The following is a 21,512-nucleotide window of genomic DNA, read 5'->3' as shown; positions in this document are numbered from 1 at the left end:
TGACTTGACTTGACTTGAATTTAAAGAAATTGATGGAAGTCATTTTAAGAGAACAAGATTTAAAGTTTTGAAAGGTACTCTTAAAGTATGGAAACGAATACGTAATCTTTGTATATTAGAGAAATTATCTTATTACTCACCCATGAATGCTGAAAAGATTCTCCCTTCTATTTTTTGGGATGATATAGCACTTGTATGGAGGAATAGAGGTATTATAATATTGGGGGATTTTTTTGCAAAGGAGAGGCTTATATCTTTTGATGAATTAGGGAGAATGTATAATCTTTCCAATCTTCAGTTTTTTTAATTTCTTCAAATTCGGGATTATCTATCGCACAAGAAAGCTTTGCTTGCACCCAACCTTGTCGTGGAGGCGATAAGGCGGCAGGAAAAAATAGGGTTATTGTATAAGTTAATACTATTTTATAGATTAGATGATTTAGGGAAACATAATGATAAATGGTCTAAAGTTTTAGGAGAGCAAAATTTATCTTTCGAGGATGCTTTTCTGTTAAAAATGCGGATCCTATAGACTGGGGAAGGAATGTCTAATACAGCAGAGGCCCTTTCGAATTTTGGTATTTTGCTAAGATCTGAGGCTCGTCAATGTTTATTTAAAGAAATTGATGGAAGTCATTTTAAGAGAACAAGATTTAAAGTTTTGAAAGGTACTCTTAAAGTATGGAAACGAATACGTAATCTTTGTATATTAGAGAAATTATCTTATTACTTACCCATGAATGCTGAAAAGATTCTCCCTTCTATTTTTTGGGATGATATAGCACTTGTATGGAGGAATAGAGGTATTATAATATTGGGGGGATTTTTTTGCAAAGGAGGGGCTTATGTCTTTTGAAGAATTAGGGAGAATGCATAATCTTTCCAATCTTCAGTTTTTTTAATTTCTTTAAATTCGGGATTATCTATCACGCAAGAAAGCTTTGCTTGCACCCAACCTTGTTGTGGAGGCGATAAGGCGGCAGGAAAAAATAGGGTTATTGTATAAGTTAATACTATTTTATACTTTAGATGATTTAGGGAAACATAATGATAAATGGTCTAAAGTTTTAGGAGAGCAAAACTTATCTTTCGAGGATGCTATTGCTAGATCTCGGGTTGTGTTAATGTCGGCTAATTTGAAAATACAATTCTTTAAGACCGTGTTTGATTTGTATTATACTCTTGCTTGTATGTTCAAGTGGGGGTAGTTTATGATGGAAAATGTTTCCGCTGTCAGGAAGATAATGCAGATAGTTTACATGTTTTCTTTATTTGCTGTAACCTGTCTAGATTTATAATGGACATAGAGAAATGTATGTCTATTATTATTGATAGTCCGCTGAGGATTACGCCAGCGATAATGTTATTAGGGATGGGGTCGGAAATTGATAAAGGTACTTTATTGTATAAACATCGCTATTTGATTTTTGTCGCAATGACAGTTGCTCGATTGTGCATTGCCTCCAAGTGGCTTCAAACTGTTCACCCGGCATTTGAGGTATGGAGGGCCAAAATGTATAATTTGTTTAATTTAGAATTCAGTTTATTTTCTGTTAAGGGTGCTAAAAAAAGAAGATTTGTTTGATTATCTGGGGCACTTTTGTTGACCATGTATGAATTTGTGTTACTGTGATCAGCTGTATTGTTTGATTATTTTACTGTGGAACAATAAAATAAATAAATAAATACAAAATACCAGTAAACTTGAAACCCATACGTGTCAGCTGGATTCAGGTCATGCTTCTGTTTGGTCTCTCTTGACACTGGAGACCAAGAACAGCATATGCGCTAGCCTCTATGGTGTGGGTGTGGGATCCTGAGCCAGCGCTTCTGTAACAAAACATCGGATTCCAGCTGCAGTGCCTCTGTAATACTGCTTGCATTTTGAGGCCTACATTTTCTTGTATCCTGAATTCCACTCTAGGGGGTCATTAGGATGGCATCCTATCAGGAAACAGGACCGCCCGCCATAAGGGCGGTGGTCCTGTGGGGGCAAATAGGATGCGCCTGCCACAGTGGCGGGCGCATTCTGCATTCATGTCATGCCAGGTTGTGCATGGAACTGCAGGGGGGTAGCATAGGTACCCCCATGTGCATCCCCCACCCCTCAGAGTCCCTGGGGGCCTGCAACGGACCCCCGCAGTCTATTCCCTCATGCCTTTCCTTGGCGGAATTGCTGCCACGGAAAGGCATGTTACCGCACCCATGGTAATAAGGCTGGCGGTGTCTGTTAGGCCACCAGGCCACCATATCAAACACTTTTCTGCCCAGTCAACTCGGTGACCGGTCGGAAAAGCGGCGGACGGTCTTTCCGTCCGCCGCAGTCTCCCCGCCGGGGAAATGGGCCCGAGGTGTTACTACTTTCTGTTTTGGTTTGCAGGTCTACTTCCTAAATGTTCCTATATAAGGGGACCAAATTGAGTTCACCTTGCATAAACTTTGATTTACTCGCTTGTTGGATTCCTTGGGTTCCCTTTGTGCTCTTGCCTTTTATTGTTTTTCTGCATCAAGGTTTATTTATGAAAGTTCTGCCCATCGTGTTGACTTTCCAGACGCTGTGAAAGGCTTTTTTCTGAACTTCGGTTACTTCTTGTTGCACTTCTTGGATTTCTGTTGCAATGTGGGTCCTGAGGTTCTTACTGGTGGGATAGGGCCCTTTCCCTGCACTAAGAAGACTCTTCAGCTGCTACCAAAAAGACCAATCCTCAGACATCAGGATAGGGAAAAGCGGGGTCCGCACCTTTAGCCCTTTGAGGGAAGCATCTAAATGCTTAAGTAGTTCAGTTCTAGGGGAGATAGGTGATAGGATAGAGAAGTTTAAAAACCATCTCAGTGTTAACTTTGTACAAGAGATAAACAAAGTGTTACGATTGAAAGGACTTCATTCTGTGTTAAGATCTGAATAAATTCACTGTTATGTAAAGATTTGGGCATAATTCAGCGTCTGAGAATTAAGAGATGGGAAACGTATTTGCCTGCGGTTGTAGTGGGTATCGCAAGCGTTGATCCATGAAGGATTAATTCATGCCCAACCTTCTGGAATATCCATATTCAATTAATTTAAATATAATGTCTCATTAGCAATCATCATACTTAGTTTGTGGACCAGAATTACTGACATGGACCCTACCTTCATAGACCAGTGTCAGCAACCCTGGTCTGCAGGATTTACACAGTTGGAAAAGAAGAAACCTTACTTGAAATGATGGTGACATCTGCTCCTGAGCTTTCATGTGTAGTTGGTCATGTTTCCAATATTGTAATGTATCTAGTAACTTAGTTTTCTAGAGCTTATTTGCTACATTGTTATATACTTTCTCTTTATGATTTCAATATCAAATTCAGGAACATGTAGAAGATGGCCGGGCCAGCATCTACAAATCTCTGGTAACCAACACCTCCAAGGAGATGAGCTGTTTCAGCGATTTTCCTATGCCCGAACGCTTCCCCAACTTCCTGCCCAATCACAAACTGGTGGATTACTTCCGGATGTATGCAAAGCATTTTGACCTTCTCAAACACATCCAGTTCAAGGTGAGTACACACTGGACTCTTCCTGAGAAAACTGACACTTCCAATATTTTATGTTGAAAGCTAGAACATATTTATCTGACCGGTAAATGTGTTAAAGTCTCATCTGGTTTACATAATTATGAGGTCATATTTCATTGTAATACAAAATATATGTACAAATAAACCATTTTTTTCAGAAGAGGCCTTTACACTGATTGGATCACTATTGCTTTAAGCAAATTAAGCACATTTTCCACTACCTACTTTGAAAATTGTATTCATCAGACTGTGGTTCACAATGTTGCCACAAGTAGGCATGTCAGAACGCTGGGCTGCGGCATCATCAAATATTTTGCATAGCGCTTATTGGTTATCCACTCATTCTGCAGCTCATAATTGAGGAAACTGACATCATGATAGAAAAAACAACCATCCTCACTGGCCATGCCCTAGTCTGCTGGATTTTACACCTACCCAATCAATACAGAACCACACTTACCATAACGTCACAAAGCAACTGAATTAAGGTTCCCATGGAAGTCTGGACTTCAGAACTCATATTTCGATACCCACAACACCACGCCTACCATGCCAGTTTGTTCTCCAGCAACTGTTTCACCTCTGCGCAGATACCATGGGATTGCTCAGATCCGTACACAGAGCATGAAACAAGCTAAAGGCAGGTTAGTACACCCAAGATCTCTGACTCTAAAAACGCCACTGCAAACAGTTGGAACCCCATTGGAGGCACACCCACTCAAAGCAACCTTATGGATCTACCACCAATGACTTAGTACCAAAAGCGTTCCACAATTACTGAAATAATTACAAACAGCTCCAACAACATCCCCCTCCACCAGCTTCCCAACAATAAATCAGTCACAGAAACTGAGCTCTAAGCTCTCAAACTATTTGAGCAGCAAAATAACCACCAAATACAACAACTTCACCCCCAGCTGAACCTCTTTGCGCTTCCCTTGCTCCATTCCAATGAGAAGTACACTCAAGAAAAGACACACATGTTTTTTGACCTTCACCTCACAGGAAACCACCACCATGATGCGTTTCATCCACTCGAGAGTTCCCTCGGACCCATGTCTGCACTTCATCTTCAAGAAAGGCGTTAGTGTGTGACTGAAAGAGTGGATATTTATAGACACAGTGGGCTGAGTAGAGAGGATGCTGCTCCTGGTGCAGGTCTCCTATTAAATAACTTGTAATCTTGTAATCTTTCCAATAAACCTATGACTTGGTAACCTATGTGTACTGGCAGCCTTACTTTTACTTAAGAAAAGAGATCCTTTAGTTTAACAAAAGGACTCAACTCCACCTGCGGTACCTGCACATGACCCTCAATGACTCTCTCATGACAGCCAACTTCCTGGACTCATAAAAACAGCCCACTATGCTGCCTCTCCTGAAAAAGCTCTTGGTGCACTCAAATCCCTCCTCCCATCCCTGGCTAAAGTCTTGAAAAAAATTATCAACATGCAACTTGCTGACCACCTTGACACCAACCACCTCCTGTACCCCTCCCAATGAGGATTCAAAATGAACTATAGCACTTAGACTGCCCTTGTCGCCGCCACTGATGACCTGCATCTAATCATGGGCAAAGGAGGCACAGTGCCACTAATCCTACTCACCCTCTTTCCCACTTTCGACATAGTCTTATGCCCCATCCTCATCCAATGCCTCCACACCAGAATATGCAAATCTGCCCTCTGCTGGATCAGTGCCTTTCTTTCGGAATACATACAACCCATAAGCCTAGCCCCATACTTGTTCTCTGCCTCCAACCTGATCTGTGGACTCCCTCAAGGCTCCTTGCTCAACCCACTTTCTTCATCATCTACACGGCCCGCTCACCTGCATTGTCCGATCCCATAGACACAACATTGCATTCTACGAAGACGATACCCAGCTCATCCTTTCTGACAACAATTCCAAGGCCCAACTGAAGTTCATCACCTACATGCCAGAAGTCACAAACTAGATGATGACTAGCTTGTTTGAACTTAACTTCAGCAAGACGAAAGTGGTCTGTTTTGCAAAAGACACCTCCTTCTACTTTTCAGCATGCAGGCCCTCAGAACTTGAACCAACCCCCTCCCCATCCAACTCAGCAAGAGACGTAGCGATCATGATAGACAAGAAAATCTAACCAGATCAAAACGGTCACCTACACATGCTTCTACACTCTCAAACTCCTGAAGAAAGCTCTCAGCTAGCTCCCACTAAACACCCAAAGATGTGACATTCAAGCGCTGATCACCTAACCACTGTATGTCAGAATCATTGTGCAAGTCACCAAATGACTCCAAGTCATCCATATGACAGCAGCGAAACTCATTCTCAACCTCCCACTCACCACTCTCATATCCAAACACCTGAGATAACTCCACTGGCTCCACATAAACAAACACATCCTCTTGAAACTCCTCACCTACAGAGCACTACACAATCGAGGCCCTCATACCTGTGCACCCGCATCAACTTCCACACCCCAAACAGACACCTAGGCTCTGCCAACCTCCTGCTCACCCACATTCCATGCACTCGAAGACACTGAGTTGAAGGTCTTTCCTTTTCTTTCCAGGCTCCCAAACCCTGGAACAACCACCTGTTACACATTAGAACATCCATCTCCCTCCGAAAAATATGCAAGTAACTGAAAAGCTGACTGTTCCATTAGACCTCAGTCAGGATAGCTCCCTCACTTCTTAGTTGCCAGGATACCCTCTGGGTGAAATGATCATTGTACAAATCTTCTAAACATAAAATAACAAATGGAAATTATTTATTATTTTATTTTTATGTATTTGGTGCCGTCTGATATTGCAGCTTCAGCTGCATTATGGAGGAAAAAACATTTTCTGCTTTTTATTAGGTACATTTGTAACACTAACACGTACCACCAATAAGTGTGGGGCCTAGGTATCACAAATCAGTGTGGGGCCTGGGGCAAAGGGCCCTGGCTACCCCAGCTCTCTTGAGACAGACCGCCACAAGGCTAGTTAAATATATTGTTCGAGGCATGTGTGCTGTTGATACACGTGCTTTGCTTACTCCTGCCATCTAGTGTTGGGTCTGAATTTTTGCAAGTTGTTTTTCTTCTAAGAAGTTTTTCCAGCCACAAAGTAAGATGACTCCTCCTTTCAGTGATACTGCGCATGGGCATCGATTCTATTGTTAAATTGCTTTCTTTCCACCATACGGTTCCAACGTGTATTGCAGGGCACCGATTCGAAGCGGTTAATCTGGATCCTTTTGGTACACAATTCGCTCTATCCATGTGGGTATTGCTTTGAACGCGTTTTCCACCTTCTACATGTTGAAAATACAGAAAATTTTCATTATCCAGTTGGGAAATTCTAACCACAGTCTTTGGGCCTAGAGCATTTTCCTCTATCTACTTCCACTTGAAAATCAATCATCGAGCCTTCGGTCGATGGCATATACGCCATTTCAATTCTGTCCTCTGTGCAGCCGTGCATTAGCGAACCAGAGGCAGGAAATGCTTTCGTCCGTTTCTCGTTTTGCCGGTATGGTAGTGCATACATATTAGGTCCGGTAATGCCCACGTTTAGACTATCTCGCGGCAAAACGAGAAACGGACGAAAGCCTTTCCTGCCTCAGGTTCGCTAATGCACGGCTGCCACTGAATGCCAGCAATTTCCAAACTTTATACACGGCGAGAGGCCTCTAAACAAGGTCTTCGCTTAAAACTAAGAGTTCAAACTCCTTTCACTGCTAAAAGCAAATTGTCCAACGTCGAGGTATCAGAGAAAAGCTTCCTTCATTGGAGCTTCGGTCCTGAAGAGAACTTACAATTGATCATAAGTTTGAAATGCGTAGACCATATTTGTTGAGCCATAAGATCATAAACACGTTTATTATTTGCTCCAAATTTATGTGAACTATCAGAATATCTGTCTATAGTGATTTTGTGAATAATGTAAATTGTAATGTAAATGTAAATAATTTGTGCAGAAGTTGTGTATGTATGGGAGTGAATGTTGAATGGATGAAACAGTGATGAGCACGAGAATTTATATGAATGTGTATAAGGTGTAATTTTATGATTATGTAAGGACATTTTTGTGTGTTGAATATATAGGTTGAAAAGATAAATTTGGTGAAAACTAACCAAACAAAGAATTTAAAATGGAAAAATAAAAAGAAAGAGATTTATTCTGTCCAACAAAGTGTGGCTGTACATGTTGTTACAATTCGCATGTATTAAAGAGTAAGAAGAGAAGTAGGGATAACCGTATTGGCATTTGTTTTGTTCTATATTTGTCAGTGGCTTGGCCTTACTGTGGAGAGCCCAAACCCAGTGATGGTTTTCATGTACCTACAGAAACATCTATTGGTCCCTTGCTGTAACTGCACCATGCTATGTATCAAAGTGACGTCTATTGGTCTCCTGGTGTAACTGCACAATGCCGTGTTCCACAGGGACATCTATTTGGTATCATGGTGTAAGTGGATCAGACACTCATAGCCCCATGCAGACACTCAGATACCCACTGACAGACCCACCCATTCACTCACAGACCCACTCACAGACAGACATAGGCACTCACACATTCTGTCACACACCCCACACAGCCACTCACACACCTATTTGCAGACCCATAGCACCACTCTCACCCCCAAATAGCTACTCACACACCCTCTCGCAGACTCATACAGCCATTTACCCACCCACTCACAGACTCATACATCCATTCATACACCCCGTCACAGATCCATGTGGGCTCTCAAACACCTACTTACATACCCACACAGACACTCTCACAGACCCACTCATACACCCACTCACAGATCTACACAGCCACTCATGTGCCTACTCACAGGCCCATTCAAAAAGACATATACCCACTTATAGACCCCCACATACACTCACAGACCCATAGACACTCATATACCCATTCACAGACACTCATACACAGACACGCTCACTCAGCTCCTCAGTCACCCACTCACAGACCCACCCACTTAAAAAAAACACAGTTCCTCTCAGAAACACACACACAGAACTTCTCACAGACCCACACTGGTACTCACACACCCACACAGGCACTCACACACCGACACAGGCACTCACACACCCACTCAGAGAGCGATACTGTAATTCATTCCTACTCACGGACCCATACAGCCACTCACAGACCCCATAGACCCTCACACACCCACTCACAGGCACAAAAGACACTCACACTAACAAGCCCATAGTGCCACTCATATAGACAGTAATACAGCCACTGGCACACTCATACAAGCCCTGAAACAGATAGTAACACATATACCCACCCACACACAGATCCACATAATCTGTAATCCATCCACTTAGATTTATAGAGCCACATACCTGCCCTCTGTATTAAATATGTTGCTGTTTTCAAAAAATGGTTTCTGTTGCGAACGGAGCAGTAGATCCGTCTTGAATACCGAATTTGTTGCTTTGTATTGGATGTGTGCTTTTGGTTTGTGGATCCGCAATGGATCCGCGGATCCCAGTAAGAAATAAAAAAAAGTGTTTTGGAAAAGCGTTGGCTTTGAAAGACCCTTTGTGTTTATGGTATGTAGATAGAAGCTACATACAAAACAAGACGCAGTCTTTCAAGTTGTTGAGGAAAAACCTGTTGCCTTTCTCTGTGAAATGAACTACATAATTTCTATATATACCGCCCATATCAAAGCATAAGTTGTTGTAGTATATAGAGCCATGTTGTGGTCTCTCAGGAATGCAGAAACAGTTTTGTTTCCTGGGGTTGTCCATCTGTGGACAGAATTTGTGTGACCACCTCAACCTCTGCCTTTGGCAAATGTTTGAGAACACCATATCAGTGTGTGGGGAAAGTACCATTAATTTACTGAAGGTATCGTTTATCAGAATTTCCAGTCCATCCCCATTCATTGTGCCTAGGTCGTTCCCACCTCAGTGCACAATCATGAGGTTTAGATGTTGGCAATCCACAATGCTTTAAACCAAAGGCAGCAACTTTGACACTCTCTGGCAAAGCCAAGTAATGTCTACACTAGGGAAACCCAATTTTTGAGGGAAACTGCAGTAGCACACATGAGAAGGCTGTAGCTGAATTAGGCAATTAAAATGGAGGGCAGCACTTAAAATAAAAAAAGAAAATATGTGATTGGATATGTAGGGAGCTAAAATTAGGTAGTGAGTTTGAGAAAAAAGTACCTACATGTGTGATTGGCTTTGGAAAAAAAAGTTATGCAGTATGGGATATGCTTTTAATTCCAAGTTAGTATGCTGCTCACAGAAAGTGTTGCAAACTTTTGACCTAGTGCAAGCAGTCAGTGTTCCAAACAAGGTTACCATAGAAATGAAACTAAAAGTGTTGAGGTGAAGGGGACAAAAAAGAGAAGACTGTTGATCTGAGAACCAGACTGGTATGGAAAGTTTGTTCAATATAGAGTGTTTAGGTTGATGTTCAGTATTGTTTACTTAGTAAACTAATAATGCAATGCTCTTAGAGCAGATTGTTCAGTGTTTTATGTGCTCCAGTGTTGATTTGCAAATCCATCATGACGTTGGGTGGGTGTTGCGCTGAGCACTGCAGAGGATTTGTGAATCCGCTCCAAACCACCACCAAATTGACCTTCTTAACAGGGGTTCCTCTTTGGCTTTGCATACCTGCCCTACCTGGTGTCATAATCCTTGTTTGTTGTTCTAGCGGGGGAACATTGTGTGGCGATACCGGCTCCCGCTCCCATCATTGCCGATTGCGAGAAGGAAGTTTTGCGTACTGTGTGCTGCCCCGGGACAACAATACTCAGAGTCCCCTGAGGGGCGCACACCACCAACGTCATTGGGAAGCGCCCAGAGGCGCTTAAAACAACTCTGTGCCGCCCACGGCGCGGGTTCCTCTCTGGCTTTGCATACCTGCCCTACCTGGTGTCGTGATCCTTGTTTGTTGTTCTGGCGGGGGAACGTTGTGTGGCGTGCCGACTCCTGCTCCCATCGTTGCCAGTTGCAAGGGGGAAGTTTCGCGTCCTGTGTGCTGCCCCGGGACTACAATACCCAAAATCCCCTGAGGGGCGCACACCACCAACGTCATTGGGAAGCGCCCAGAGGCGCTTAAAACAACTCTGCGCCTCCCGCGCGCGGGTTCCTCATTGGCTTTGAATACCTGCCCTACCTGGTGTCATAATCCTTGTTTGTTGTTCTAGCGGGGGGAACATTGTGTGGCGATACCGGCTCCCGCTCCCATCATTGCCGGTTGCGAGAAGGAAGTTTTGCGTCCTGTGTGCTGCCCCGGGACTACAATACCCAGAGTCCCATGAGGGGCGCACACCACCAACGTCATTGGGAAGCGCCCGGAGGTGCTTAAAACAACTCCACGGCTCCCGGGCCAAGGGCAGGCCCGTCCGCGCCCGTTAGTGACAGGAAGAGGCTGGGCTGGGCCATTTCCCTACCATCGCTGTTGGACACTAAAGTAAGACATTGGACTTGATTTTTGCATGTGTATTCTCTAAGGACATTCTGGCTTAGAAATGAGCAATAGTAATCGTAAGGGAGGGGTAGGAGTGATTGGGACCCTGGATGCCTACCTAATTTGTGCTGAAAGCTTACTAATGCAGGAAATTGAGTCCACAGAAAAGAGGCTCTCTCTAGAGTTTCCTAGCCTACCCCCTGACCAAGTGACTATCGAAGATGCTTCTTTTAGTTCTTCTATATGTTCATGATCACCAACTTTGTCCGCTAGAGGCTCCCAAACAGTGTCTCCACTTGTGGCTCCTGTTCTTAGGTCTAACAGTAACCCTGTAGCCCCTCCTAGAAAACCTAGAACCAGACAACAAAAAAACGTAACCTTGTCATCTGGTATGGCTACCTAGACCAGGAAAAGGAAAGCATTTAATGCTCAGAGATCCAGTACACCGGCAGCAAAGTTAGCAAAAAATAGGAGCACTGGTCCGGTTAGGAGAGGGTCGGACGTTGCTACTACTGCAGTAGTACACATACAGGATGATGCATCAACAATGGGCCAAACACAGGATGCTCAATAGTCCTTATTCATGGGTGACAACCACAAAATATATTGCAAGCAGCTTAAGGATTTACTTATAGCACATCTGGACCAGCTTGTTGGTAGACTAGACCGAATAGACCAAAGGCTAGCAAAAATCTAAGATTATTTATTCAAATCAGCTATTAATATAAATAGGCCTGGCCCCACTGAAGGTTTAGGACCAAAACAGATAGGAAACCCTGTATTTCCCCAAATCCCAGTGCAGTCTAGTGAAGCTCTTCCAAACCCCAATCCTCCACCTTCATGCGTTATAAACCAATCTGACCTATCGGTAGCAGCTCGAAATGTCACAAATCCTTGCAACAATACATCAGCTGGTGTTGCCCTTAGGCCCAGGGTGGAGGGCAAAGGGGAGGGGAGTGTATTTTTAGATCACCCCCCTGAGTCAACACCACTCACCATTGTGTTAGCTAACAGCCCTCCATTGAGACCACGAGAGGAAGAGCATTGGTCCTAATTAAAAAACAAGGCCCTTCACTATCTGGGAACCAAAACAGGGCTTGGGAAACATCTATTTGAGGATTTTTTGATGATCCGAAGAGTTGCTTGGGTGGGCAAATCTGTGAAGTCATGGGGGGGAGACTGTATAGTCATCAGCTTTCGATCTCCTAAACTAGTTAGGTGTATCTTAGAAAGGGCCGCTTCCTCTGTGATTAAGGAAGAGGTTATACATATACTCCCTTTGGGGTACTTCTATCGAGTCAGCCCACCCCTTCGAGGTGGCCTTAATAGGTACCAGGGTACAGCACTGAGATTGAGTAATCGTTCCATCCCAACTTGCCATAGATTTGGTGCCCTGAGTTCCCTGGCAGATAATGACTGACTACGTGATCCACTGCAAGAATACAATTACCAGATTCCAGTAATTGCGGTCCTTAGGGAAGCAGGATGTACCAAAACTAGTTATCAAAACAGCTCCCTCCCAAGGGACATAGTAATTCACCAGGTTGGACACCAATCTATTAGTATTCTAACAGAGGTGGAGGAAAGCCCTCTAGTAATATCTCAAAATGTTATGAGTATGTCAACAGCCAGGGCCAATCTTGAGGCTGAGGTTAGTTCATCCGAAGTAATGGATAGTGGAGTTCCACGACTGGAGGCACGTAAACATGGCCTCATCTCATGGAACATAGCTGGTGTAAAAAATAAATTACAGTCACTAGATTGGCAGCTTCTTATTGATGATAATGACATTGTGGCCTTAAAAGAAACATGGCTAGTTGACCCGGTATTTAAGACAGGGTATATCAACTTTCATAAACCAGCCAAAGTTGCTGGAATGGGGAGACCTATGGGGGGGCTTACTACCTGGGTAAGACAGTCAGATAAGTACATATCCCAGGAGATGGAAACGGAAGGAAATGATCTCTTGGTAACTAAGGTAACAGAAATGGGTATAAATGACCTTTAAATATTTAATGTTTATGCAAGAGGTCTACCTGGTGGCAAAGCATCTAGTACCACTGACCTTCTTGATGTTTATCTTAATAAATACAAAGGAACAAATGATATAGTGGTGGCTGGTGATTTTAATTGTACCTTTGAACCCCTGGACACAAATGATTTTGACTTGGGCCACGAAGAAGATATGTTATGGGAAATCCCCAAATTACTCTTGGCCCCAATTAAGAAGTGGACAGAGGCAGCCATCCAGTTAAAAACCCTATGCCTTGAGCATGGTCTAAGAGCAACCAATGAGAGGACCCTGTTCTATAAGAAGGGGACAGCAACCCACAATAGTGGTAGTCATATCGACTATATTTTAGTCAATAAGGAATTTTGGCCAAGAATAATAGATATGACCATTAAAGATAGGGTAGAGAGTGATCACAACCCTTTGGCATTGGAAATAACTTGCATGGGTACAGACACAGATGTTGTCCACTCTCCAGGAGTGGAAATTCACTTAAGCAATGACACTAGAAAACTAAACTAAACTAAAGGAAGACCAGTTAGAGGCCATTAATACTCTGGTGTCTAATGCCCTAATGGACCTCCGTAGTACCCAGGCATAGCCAAGATATGAGACCAAAGTTATATCAGTACATAATGATCTTTTTAACAACCTGAAAGGGTATTTTACTGCAAAATTTTTAAACACTAAAGATCCCGCAAAGGTTCCTAAAGACTCATGGTATGGTAATTCTTGCAAGTTAGCATATAAAGCTGTAGCCTCAGCAATCAGATCTAAGGATAGGGAGAGGATCTGCCAGGCGAGAATGGAGTACAAGTTGGTTCAACACAAAGCAAAAAAAGAGTGGGATGAGGATTATTGGCAGGAGTTGTATGGTGCCAGCCTCGAAAGGAATATGGTTGGTTTTTGGTATTTGTTGAAGTGGGGTAAGGGTGGTATTAGTCAACTGTGATATCAAAAGAGGGGAAAAGGAGGTAGGACAATTTTTAAGGGGGTCCAATGTACTCGTCCTAACAACAATGAACAACAAACTGGTGTACAGAGTTCCCCCGGGAGAGCTCAAGAAAGCTGGCTCAACCTGTAATTCTCTCTCGTGATATCTAGACAAGGGGTGAAGAAAGGGTCTCAAGTGTGCAGTGTAGACCCATATTCCAGAATGAAAAGGTACCTCACACAGGCTATCGACAGGACCACAACTGTAGCCCCAGTCGATAGTTGTTCAGCCTCATCATCGGTACCTTGCTCCTTCGGCAGGCTGGCGGTGCAATGCCCGTCGGGCAGCGATGAAAGCTGCACTTTTAGTGGAGATCTTTAATTCTGGGCCAGCGGGTGTGTGCGTGTGAGGGGCCAAAGGGAGTGTAATTGTGAGCGGGGTGGTGAAGTTAAAAGAAGTCAGGGAAGTCCTGTTAGTGAACAATTTATTAGTCAGGCTCCCTGCTTCAGTAAAAAGGAAAGGGGTACTAAGGGGTGGCAAATAATGGAACCAACCCTTATTCAACCCTTTACGTGCAAGAAGTGGTCAACATGTTTCACGCCCTAAGGGCGATTCATCAGGACCTGGGTGCTCATAAATTACTTGGTTCCTTTAAAAATTTATCAGGACACCAGTATACGACCTGAGGTAGTGTCGTATTGTAACGGTTCCACAGAGGGGACCTTCTGGAACTGAAAAAGAAAAGAGAAACAACAGTATAAACACAGATAATGGCTCCTTTACTGTCAGTTACTAGTGACTTATTTTCTGTGTTTATTTGTGTGCATGCTATCCAAAACATGCGTGCCCAGTGAATGGCTTTGTCTAGATAATAGAAGCATCAGGTTTTTTTCGTGCGAGAGAGAGAGAGAAAATCAGAATCCACTTAATTCTGATCAGTGCGTGGAAGGTGCTCGCACTAAACAGTGGTTGCGTGCTACTTTTGCAGTGAACCATGTCGTAAACTGAACGCTAGCGCCTGCATCAAGTGAACAGGCGCATGTGCAATCAAACCCCTCGAGGAGATGCGGTGGTGAGTGACACTGGTCAGCCAACCGTGAGAGGGTTGAATCTTTATGCTCTAAATGAGAGCGCCACATAGTGAAGACCGAAGACAAACGTAGTTTGACACTCTGTAAGGAATAATTGAACTGTGCGCCAATACGCGCACTCACCCCTAATGTTTCCTCCTTGAAACCTCACGGGCCGTCCAAGTGGGGCCAACAGCGAGATGAGGGAGCCCTACGGGGGAAGAAAACAACAGGGCAGGGGCCCAGTGGGGAAGGAAATGAAAACCGATCCAGGTTGCTACAGATATACTGAGCGGTCGGCAGACCGTCAGAGCAACCAGCCGGTAACGAACCCGCCCCACACCTTACCTCTAGCGTCGCTGCAGGCAAGCTGCTCTGCACCTACCCCTCCCACAGGAAACCAAGGTCTGGACAGCCGGCATGGTTGAACAGAACGTTTCCGGGTTTAAGAGAGGGAGGTAGCGCGCGCACGTTAAGGGTGTGTCCGTCTCGTTGCTTAGCAACGGAACGCCTAGCTGACAAGGCAGACGGTGAAGAAGAAGGACTACACAACTCTGGCGCATTAGTGTGAGCGCCATCTTGGAACGGAGTTAGGTGTGTAACAGACAAGGATGCACAGCGATGGAAATAACCGTGGACAATGTGTCCAGAATCATGACTATCTGGCGAGAGTCGTCCAGGGCACCCCGTCATTTAAACCCAACGTATCACACTGCAAGCGATGTATCCATCTTTGTTCATGCATGAAGAGTGCTTGTTGATTAAGGTGTGGTAGGGATTCAATCACAGCCCATCGAATGCTCTCAGGAGGGTGTTCCTTATCCTTACAATGGTCATACAGTTTGGTGTGAGATTTATGACATCGAATGTTACTGTTATGTTCCATTATCCTTTGCTTGACAGGGCGCATGGTCATCCCTATATAGAGGCAGTTACAAGGGCAAATCAGGACATATATGCACCTAGAGCTGTTGCAGTTCGTATGCTTGCTGTAAGTCCATGTGAAAGTGTTGTTCAGGGTAATGGACTTGCCCTGGATGGTCTGTGGACATACAACGCATGTGCCACACCGATAGTGTCCAGTCACAGGCGGGAGATCCCACAAAGTCTTGGTAGTTTGAGCAGTGGTCTTCTTGGGGCGAGTGTGTACAAGAGTATCTTTGAGGTTTGCCGTCCTCTTGAAAGCGAAACGTGGACGTGGCATCTCCAGTCCTGCAGAGTTCAGGATACCCCAATGGGCATTGACAGTTTTCTTGATAAATCCTGAGTTCCTGGTGAATGAGGTCACACAAGTGATCTTATCGTCTGGTACCTTAGGGTGCACCTCGAGAAGGGCCTCTCTATTGTTATTAAGAGCTCTTTTTGTGGAATCTTTCAGGAGGCGGGTGGGGTAACCCCGGTCCAGGAGTTTGGTTTGGAGGGAGCGAGCCTGTCGTTTGTAGTCATCAGTTGAACTACAGTTTCTCCGAAGGCGGAGAAACTGACCAAATGGTAGGTTATCCCTCAGGGACTTAGTATGGTGGCTGCTATATGGTAGCAGGCTGTTCCTGTCCGTCTCTTTCTTGTAGAGGGTGGTGCTTATTGTCGTGGGTTCCAGCACAATGGTGAGGTCGAGATAAGGGATGTTTTCACTTGGCATGGAACGGGTCCTGTTGGTTAATCCAAACACAAAACCTCTCGCAGGTCATCCGGTCACCTTTCCAGAATACCAGAATGTCGTCGATGTAGCGACGCCAGCAGGTGATGTTCTCACGGAAAGGATTTCCATCCGGGGGGTAGATGCACCTTTCCTCGAACGATGCCATGTAGATGCAGGCTAGGCTCGGCGCAAAGGTCGAGCCCATGGATGTACCGCGTATCTGATGGTATAAGGACGACTCATATTTGAAAAAGTTTTCAGTTAGTGCCAAATGAGCCAACTCCATGATGAGGGAGATGGGTGTAGGTGACATCCACTCCTCTTGACGGAGGAGTGCTTCAACGGACTCCAGTGTTGCTTGTTGGGGGATGTTCGTGTAAAGTGCTTCCACGTCAAGTGTCAGGAGAAGATCGATGTCCTCTCTCGCATCCATATCGTCAATGAGGCGAAGCACATCTCTAGTGTCCTGAAGGTAGGATGGGATGCGTTTGACCAGGGGTTGCAGGAAAGCATCGCAGAACTGGGAGAGGGGTTCTAAGATAGAGCCGATACCCGACACAATGGGTCGTCCTGGGACAGGGGTGATGCCCTTATGTATCTTTGGTAGGATGTAAAAATACGGTGTTACAGGGTCTGTGGTCACCAGGAATTCTGCTTCTTTTCTGCTAACCCATCCATTGGTCTCTGCTTCAATGACCAGGGACATCACGGTGGTCATGAGACGGTTAGTGGGATCTTCAGTCAATGGTCTATAATGATTAGTATTGGACAATTGACGTCTGCACTCTTGGTCGTAGTCATCATAATCGAGAATGACAGTGGCACCCCCCTTATCGGCCTGTTTTATCACAATGGAGGTGTCATTGCCAAGTGAGGAAGCTGCCCGTCTCTCATCATTAGAGAGATTGTTGAACGATTTGGTGGATGGTTTGTTCTTCAGGGTTCTCAACACAGCTCTTTCGAAGGTCAATACCTCAGGTGGGACCATCCCATCGGTTGGAGTGAAAGTGGAGGGTTTCCTGAGGCCAGTGTCTTCACAGGGGATGTCCGGTTTGTTGTCAAAGAATGCTCGGAGGCGTATCTTCCTGAAGAATTGCTTCAGTTCTATCATTTCATGAAAGGTGTCGGGGGTCGGAGTAGGGACAAACCCCAGTCCTTTCTCCAGGACTGTCTTCTCTGCGTTGGTGAGGGTCCTCTTGGAGAGATTAACAATCAGGCTCTTCTCCCCCTGGACGTCGTGCTCCTGGTTTCCATCCCCGTTGGTTCTGGCACCTGATCTTGCCACTGAATACCTTTGTTCCCGCCTCGCTTTCGCCCTCTTCCTCTGCCCCAACCTCTGCCCTGAAAAGGAGGCGGATTGAGGGGGTAGAATTGCGGGGGGCCCTGGGGGTAAAAAGGGTATTGCCATGGTGGAGGTATATTCGGTGGGCCATGAAACATTGGTCCTTGATGGTATCCTTGTTGCCATGGGCGGGTCGCTCTTGCATTTCTTGCTTGGTAGCCTCCGCTGGAGTCACTACTCGACGAGCCACGCCTGGTGTCAGTGCTCGAGTTATCGTCCGAGGAGTAGTTATTCTTGCTCCCCTTAAAACCATCCTTGAGGTAGGGGTATACCTTTTCCTTTGAGAACTTCGCTATATCCTTCTCCAGTTTGGTTGTTTTCTGTTTGAGCAGAAAATCATAATGATCAGTCATCTCCTGATTGATCTCAGTGAGTTTAGTCGTGTATGCTGTTTTGTTGTTTTTTGAAGTAGCATTTTTCATGGTCGTTTCTAGGGCTGAGATTTTTTCTTGGAGTGCCTCAGCTAGTCGTTTGGCTGTCTGACTAATCAGGAATAGCAGGTCCTTGGTGCACTTCCAGGAAACCTGGCACCAGTCTACCTTAAAGCGATTGTCCTCCAGGAACAATCTCGGGACGATGTTCACAATGAGGCCTTGTGGGGCAATGTTGCTCCTAAGATACTCAGTCATCATCAATCCGTGGATTGTTATCCTGATCAGTTCTTTCTTCATGTCGCTCAAAGTAGACCACTCATTAGATGTCGCTCCAGATGTACCTGATGCCACTGTCGGTGGATTATTAAGTAAGGAGGGTGTGTTCCTTAATGCTTCGGCTATTGTATCTTCGTCAAAGCTGAGGCCAGGGACATCCTCCATGTTGGGGTATCGTCTGGGGTGCCCTGAACTTGTGAGCCAGGGCAGAGTGTCAAACAAAAACCCTAGTCAGGGGTGCGTGGGAGGTTCACTGTGTGGCTTGGTCCAAGAGGCGGGTGGAGAACGCCCCTGGTAACCTAAATCAACAAATCCCGTGCACAAGGCACGCTAGCTGTGATATCAAAAGAGGGGAAAAGGAGGTAGGACAATTTTTAAGGGGGTCCAATGTACTCGTCCTAACAACAATGAACAACAAACTGGTGTACAGAGTTCCCCCGGGAGAGCTCAAGAAAGCTGGCTCAACCTGTAATTCTCTCTCGTGATATCTAGACAAGGGGTGAAGAAAGGGTCTCAAGTGTGCAGTGTAGACCCATATTCCAGAATGAAAAGGTACCTCACACAGGCTATCGACAGGACCACAACTGTAGCCCCAGTCGATAGTTGTTCAGCCTCATCATCGGTACCTTGCTCCTTCGGCAGGCTGGCGGTGCAATGCCCGTCGGGCAGCGATGAAAGCTGCACTTTTAGTGGAGATCTTTAATTCTGGGCCAGCGGGTGTGTGCGTGTGAGGGGCCAAAGGGAGTGTAATTGTGAGCGGGGTGGTGAAGTTAAAAGAAGTCAGGGAAGTCCTGTTAGTGAACAATTTATTAGTCAGGCTCCCTGCTTCAGTAAAAAGGAAAGGGGTACTAAGGGGTGGCAAATAATGGAACCAACCCTTATTCAACCCTTTACGTGCAAGAAGTGGTCAACATGTTTCACGCCCTAAGGGCGATTCATCAGGACCTGGGTGCTCATAAATTACTTGGTTCCTTTAAAAATTTATCAGGACACCAGTATACGACCTGAGGTAGTGTCGTATTGTAACGGTTCCACAGAGGGGACCTTCTGGAACTGAAAAAGAAAAGAGAAACAACAGTATAAACACAGATAATGGCTCCACAAGGCCTCATTGTGAACATCGTCCCGAGATTGTTCCTGGAGGACAATCGCTTTAAGGTAGACTGGTGCCAGGTTTCCTGGAAGTGCACCAAGGACCTGCTATTCCTGATTAGTCAGACAGCCAAACGACTAGCTGAGGCACTCCAAGAAAAAATCTCAGCCCTAGAAACGACCATGAAAAATGCTACTTCAAAAAACAACAAAACAGCATACACGACTAAACTCACTGAGATCAATCAGGAGATGACTGATCATTATGATTTTCTGCTCAAACAGAAAACAACCAAACTGGAGAAGGATATAGCGAAGTTCTCAAAGGAAAAGGTATACCCCTACCTCAAGGATGGTTTTAAGGGGAGCAAGAATAACTACTCCTCGGACGATAACTCGAGCACTGACACCAGGCGTGGCTCGTCGAGTAGTGACTCCAGCGGAGGCTACCAAGCAAGAAATGCAAGAGCGACCCGCCCATGGCAACAAGGATACCATCAAGGACCAATGTTTCATGGCCCACCGAATATACCTCCACCATGGCAATACCCTTTTTACCCCCAGGGCCCCCCGCAATTCTACCCCCTCAATCCGCCTCCTTTTCAGGGCAGAGGTTGGGGCAGAGGAAGAGGGCGAAAGCGAGGCGGGAACAAAGGTATTCAGTGGCAAGATCAGGTGCCAGAACCAACGGGGATGGAAACCAGGAGCACGACGTCCAGGGGGAGAAGAGCCTGATTGTTAATCTCTCCAAGAGGACCCTCACCAACGCAGAGAAGACAGTCCTGGAGAAAGGACTGGGGTTTGTCCCTACTCCGACCCCCGACACCTTTCATGAAATGATAGAACTGAAGCAATTCTTCAGGAAGATACGCCTCCGAGCATTCTTTGACAACAAACCGGACATCCCCTGTGAAGACACTGGCCTCAGGAAACCCTCCACTTTCACTCCAACCGATGGGATGGTCCCACCTGAGGTATTGACCTTCGAAAGAGCTGTGTTGAGAACCCTGAAGAACAAACCATCCACCAAATCGTTCAACAATCTCTCTAATGATGAGAGACGGGCAGCTTCCTCACTTGGCAATGACACCTCCATTGTGATAAAACAGGCCGATAAGGGGGGTGCCACTGTCATTCTCGATTATGATGACTACGACCAAGAGTGCAGACGTCAATTGTCCAATACTAATCATTATAGACCATTGACTGAAGATCCCACTAACCGTCTCATGACCACCGTGATGTCCCTGGTCATTGAAGCAGAGACCAATGGATGGGTTAGCAGAAAAGAAGCAGAATTCCTGGTGACCACAGACCCTGTAACACCGTATTTTTACATCCTACCAAAGATACATAAGGGCATCACCCCTGTCCCAGGACGACCCATTGTGTCGGGTATCGGCTCTATCTTAGAACCCCTCTCCCAGTTCTGCGATGCTTTCCTGCAACCCCTGGTCAAACGCATCCCATCCTACCTTCAGGACACTAGAGATGTGCTTCGCCTCATTGACGATATGGATGCGAGAGAGGACATCGATCTTCTCCTGACACTTGACGTGGAAGCACTTTACACGAACATCCCCCAACAAGCAACACTGGAGTCCGTTGAAGCACTCCTCCGTCAAGAGGAGTGGATGTCACCTACACCCATCTCCCTCATCATGGAGTTGGCTCATTTGGCACTAACTGAAAACTTTTTCAAATATGAGTCGTCCTTATACCATCAGATACGCGGTACATCCATGGGCTCGACCTTTGCGCCGAGCCTAGCCTGCATCTACATGGCATCGTTCGA

At 45.3% G+C, this 21,512-nt stretch overlaps 1 protein-coding gene across 1 annotated transcript in view; it reads left to right on the top strand.

Moving 5' to 3' along the window:
* The window catches only part of LOC147747821 (dimethylaniline monooxygenase [N-oxide-forming] 2-like), a 192,122-nt gene that overhangs the window by 15,059 nt on the left and 155,551 nt on the right, over positions 1-21,512 (top strand). Inside the window, exon 2 of the mRNA XM_086956234.1 lies at positions 3,346-3,534. Within this exon, the coding sequence (XP_086812360.1) occupies positions 3,346-3,534 (189 nt within the window). The remainder of the gene's footprint in view (positions 1-3,345; positions 3,535-21,512) is intronic.

This window comes from Lissotriton vulgaris, chromosome 1_1 (assembly GCF_964263255.1).
Source record: "Lissotriton vulgaris chromosome 1_1, aLisVul1.2, whole genome shotgun sequence".
Classification (NCBI taxonomy): Eukaryota; Metazoa; Chordata; class Amphibia; order Caudata; family Salamandridae; genus Lissotriton; species Lissotriton vulgaris.
This window is presented reverse-complemented; position numbering and strand designations above follow the sequence as displayed.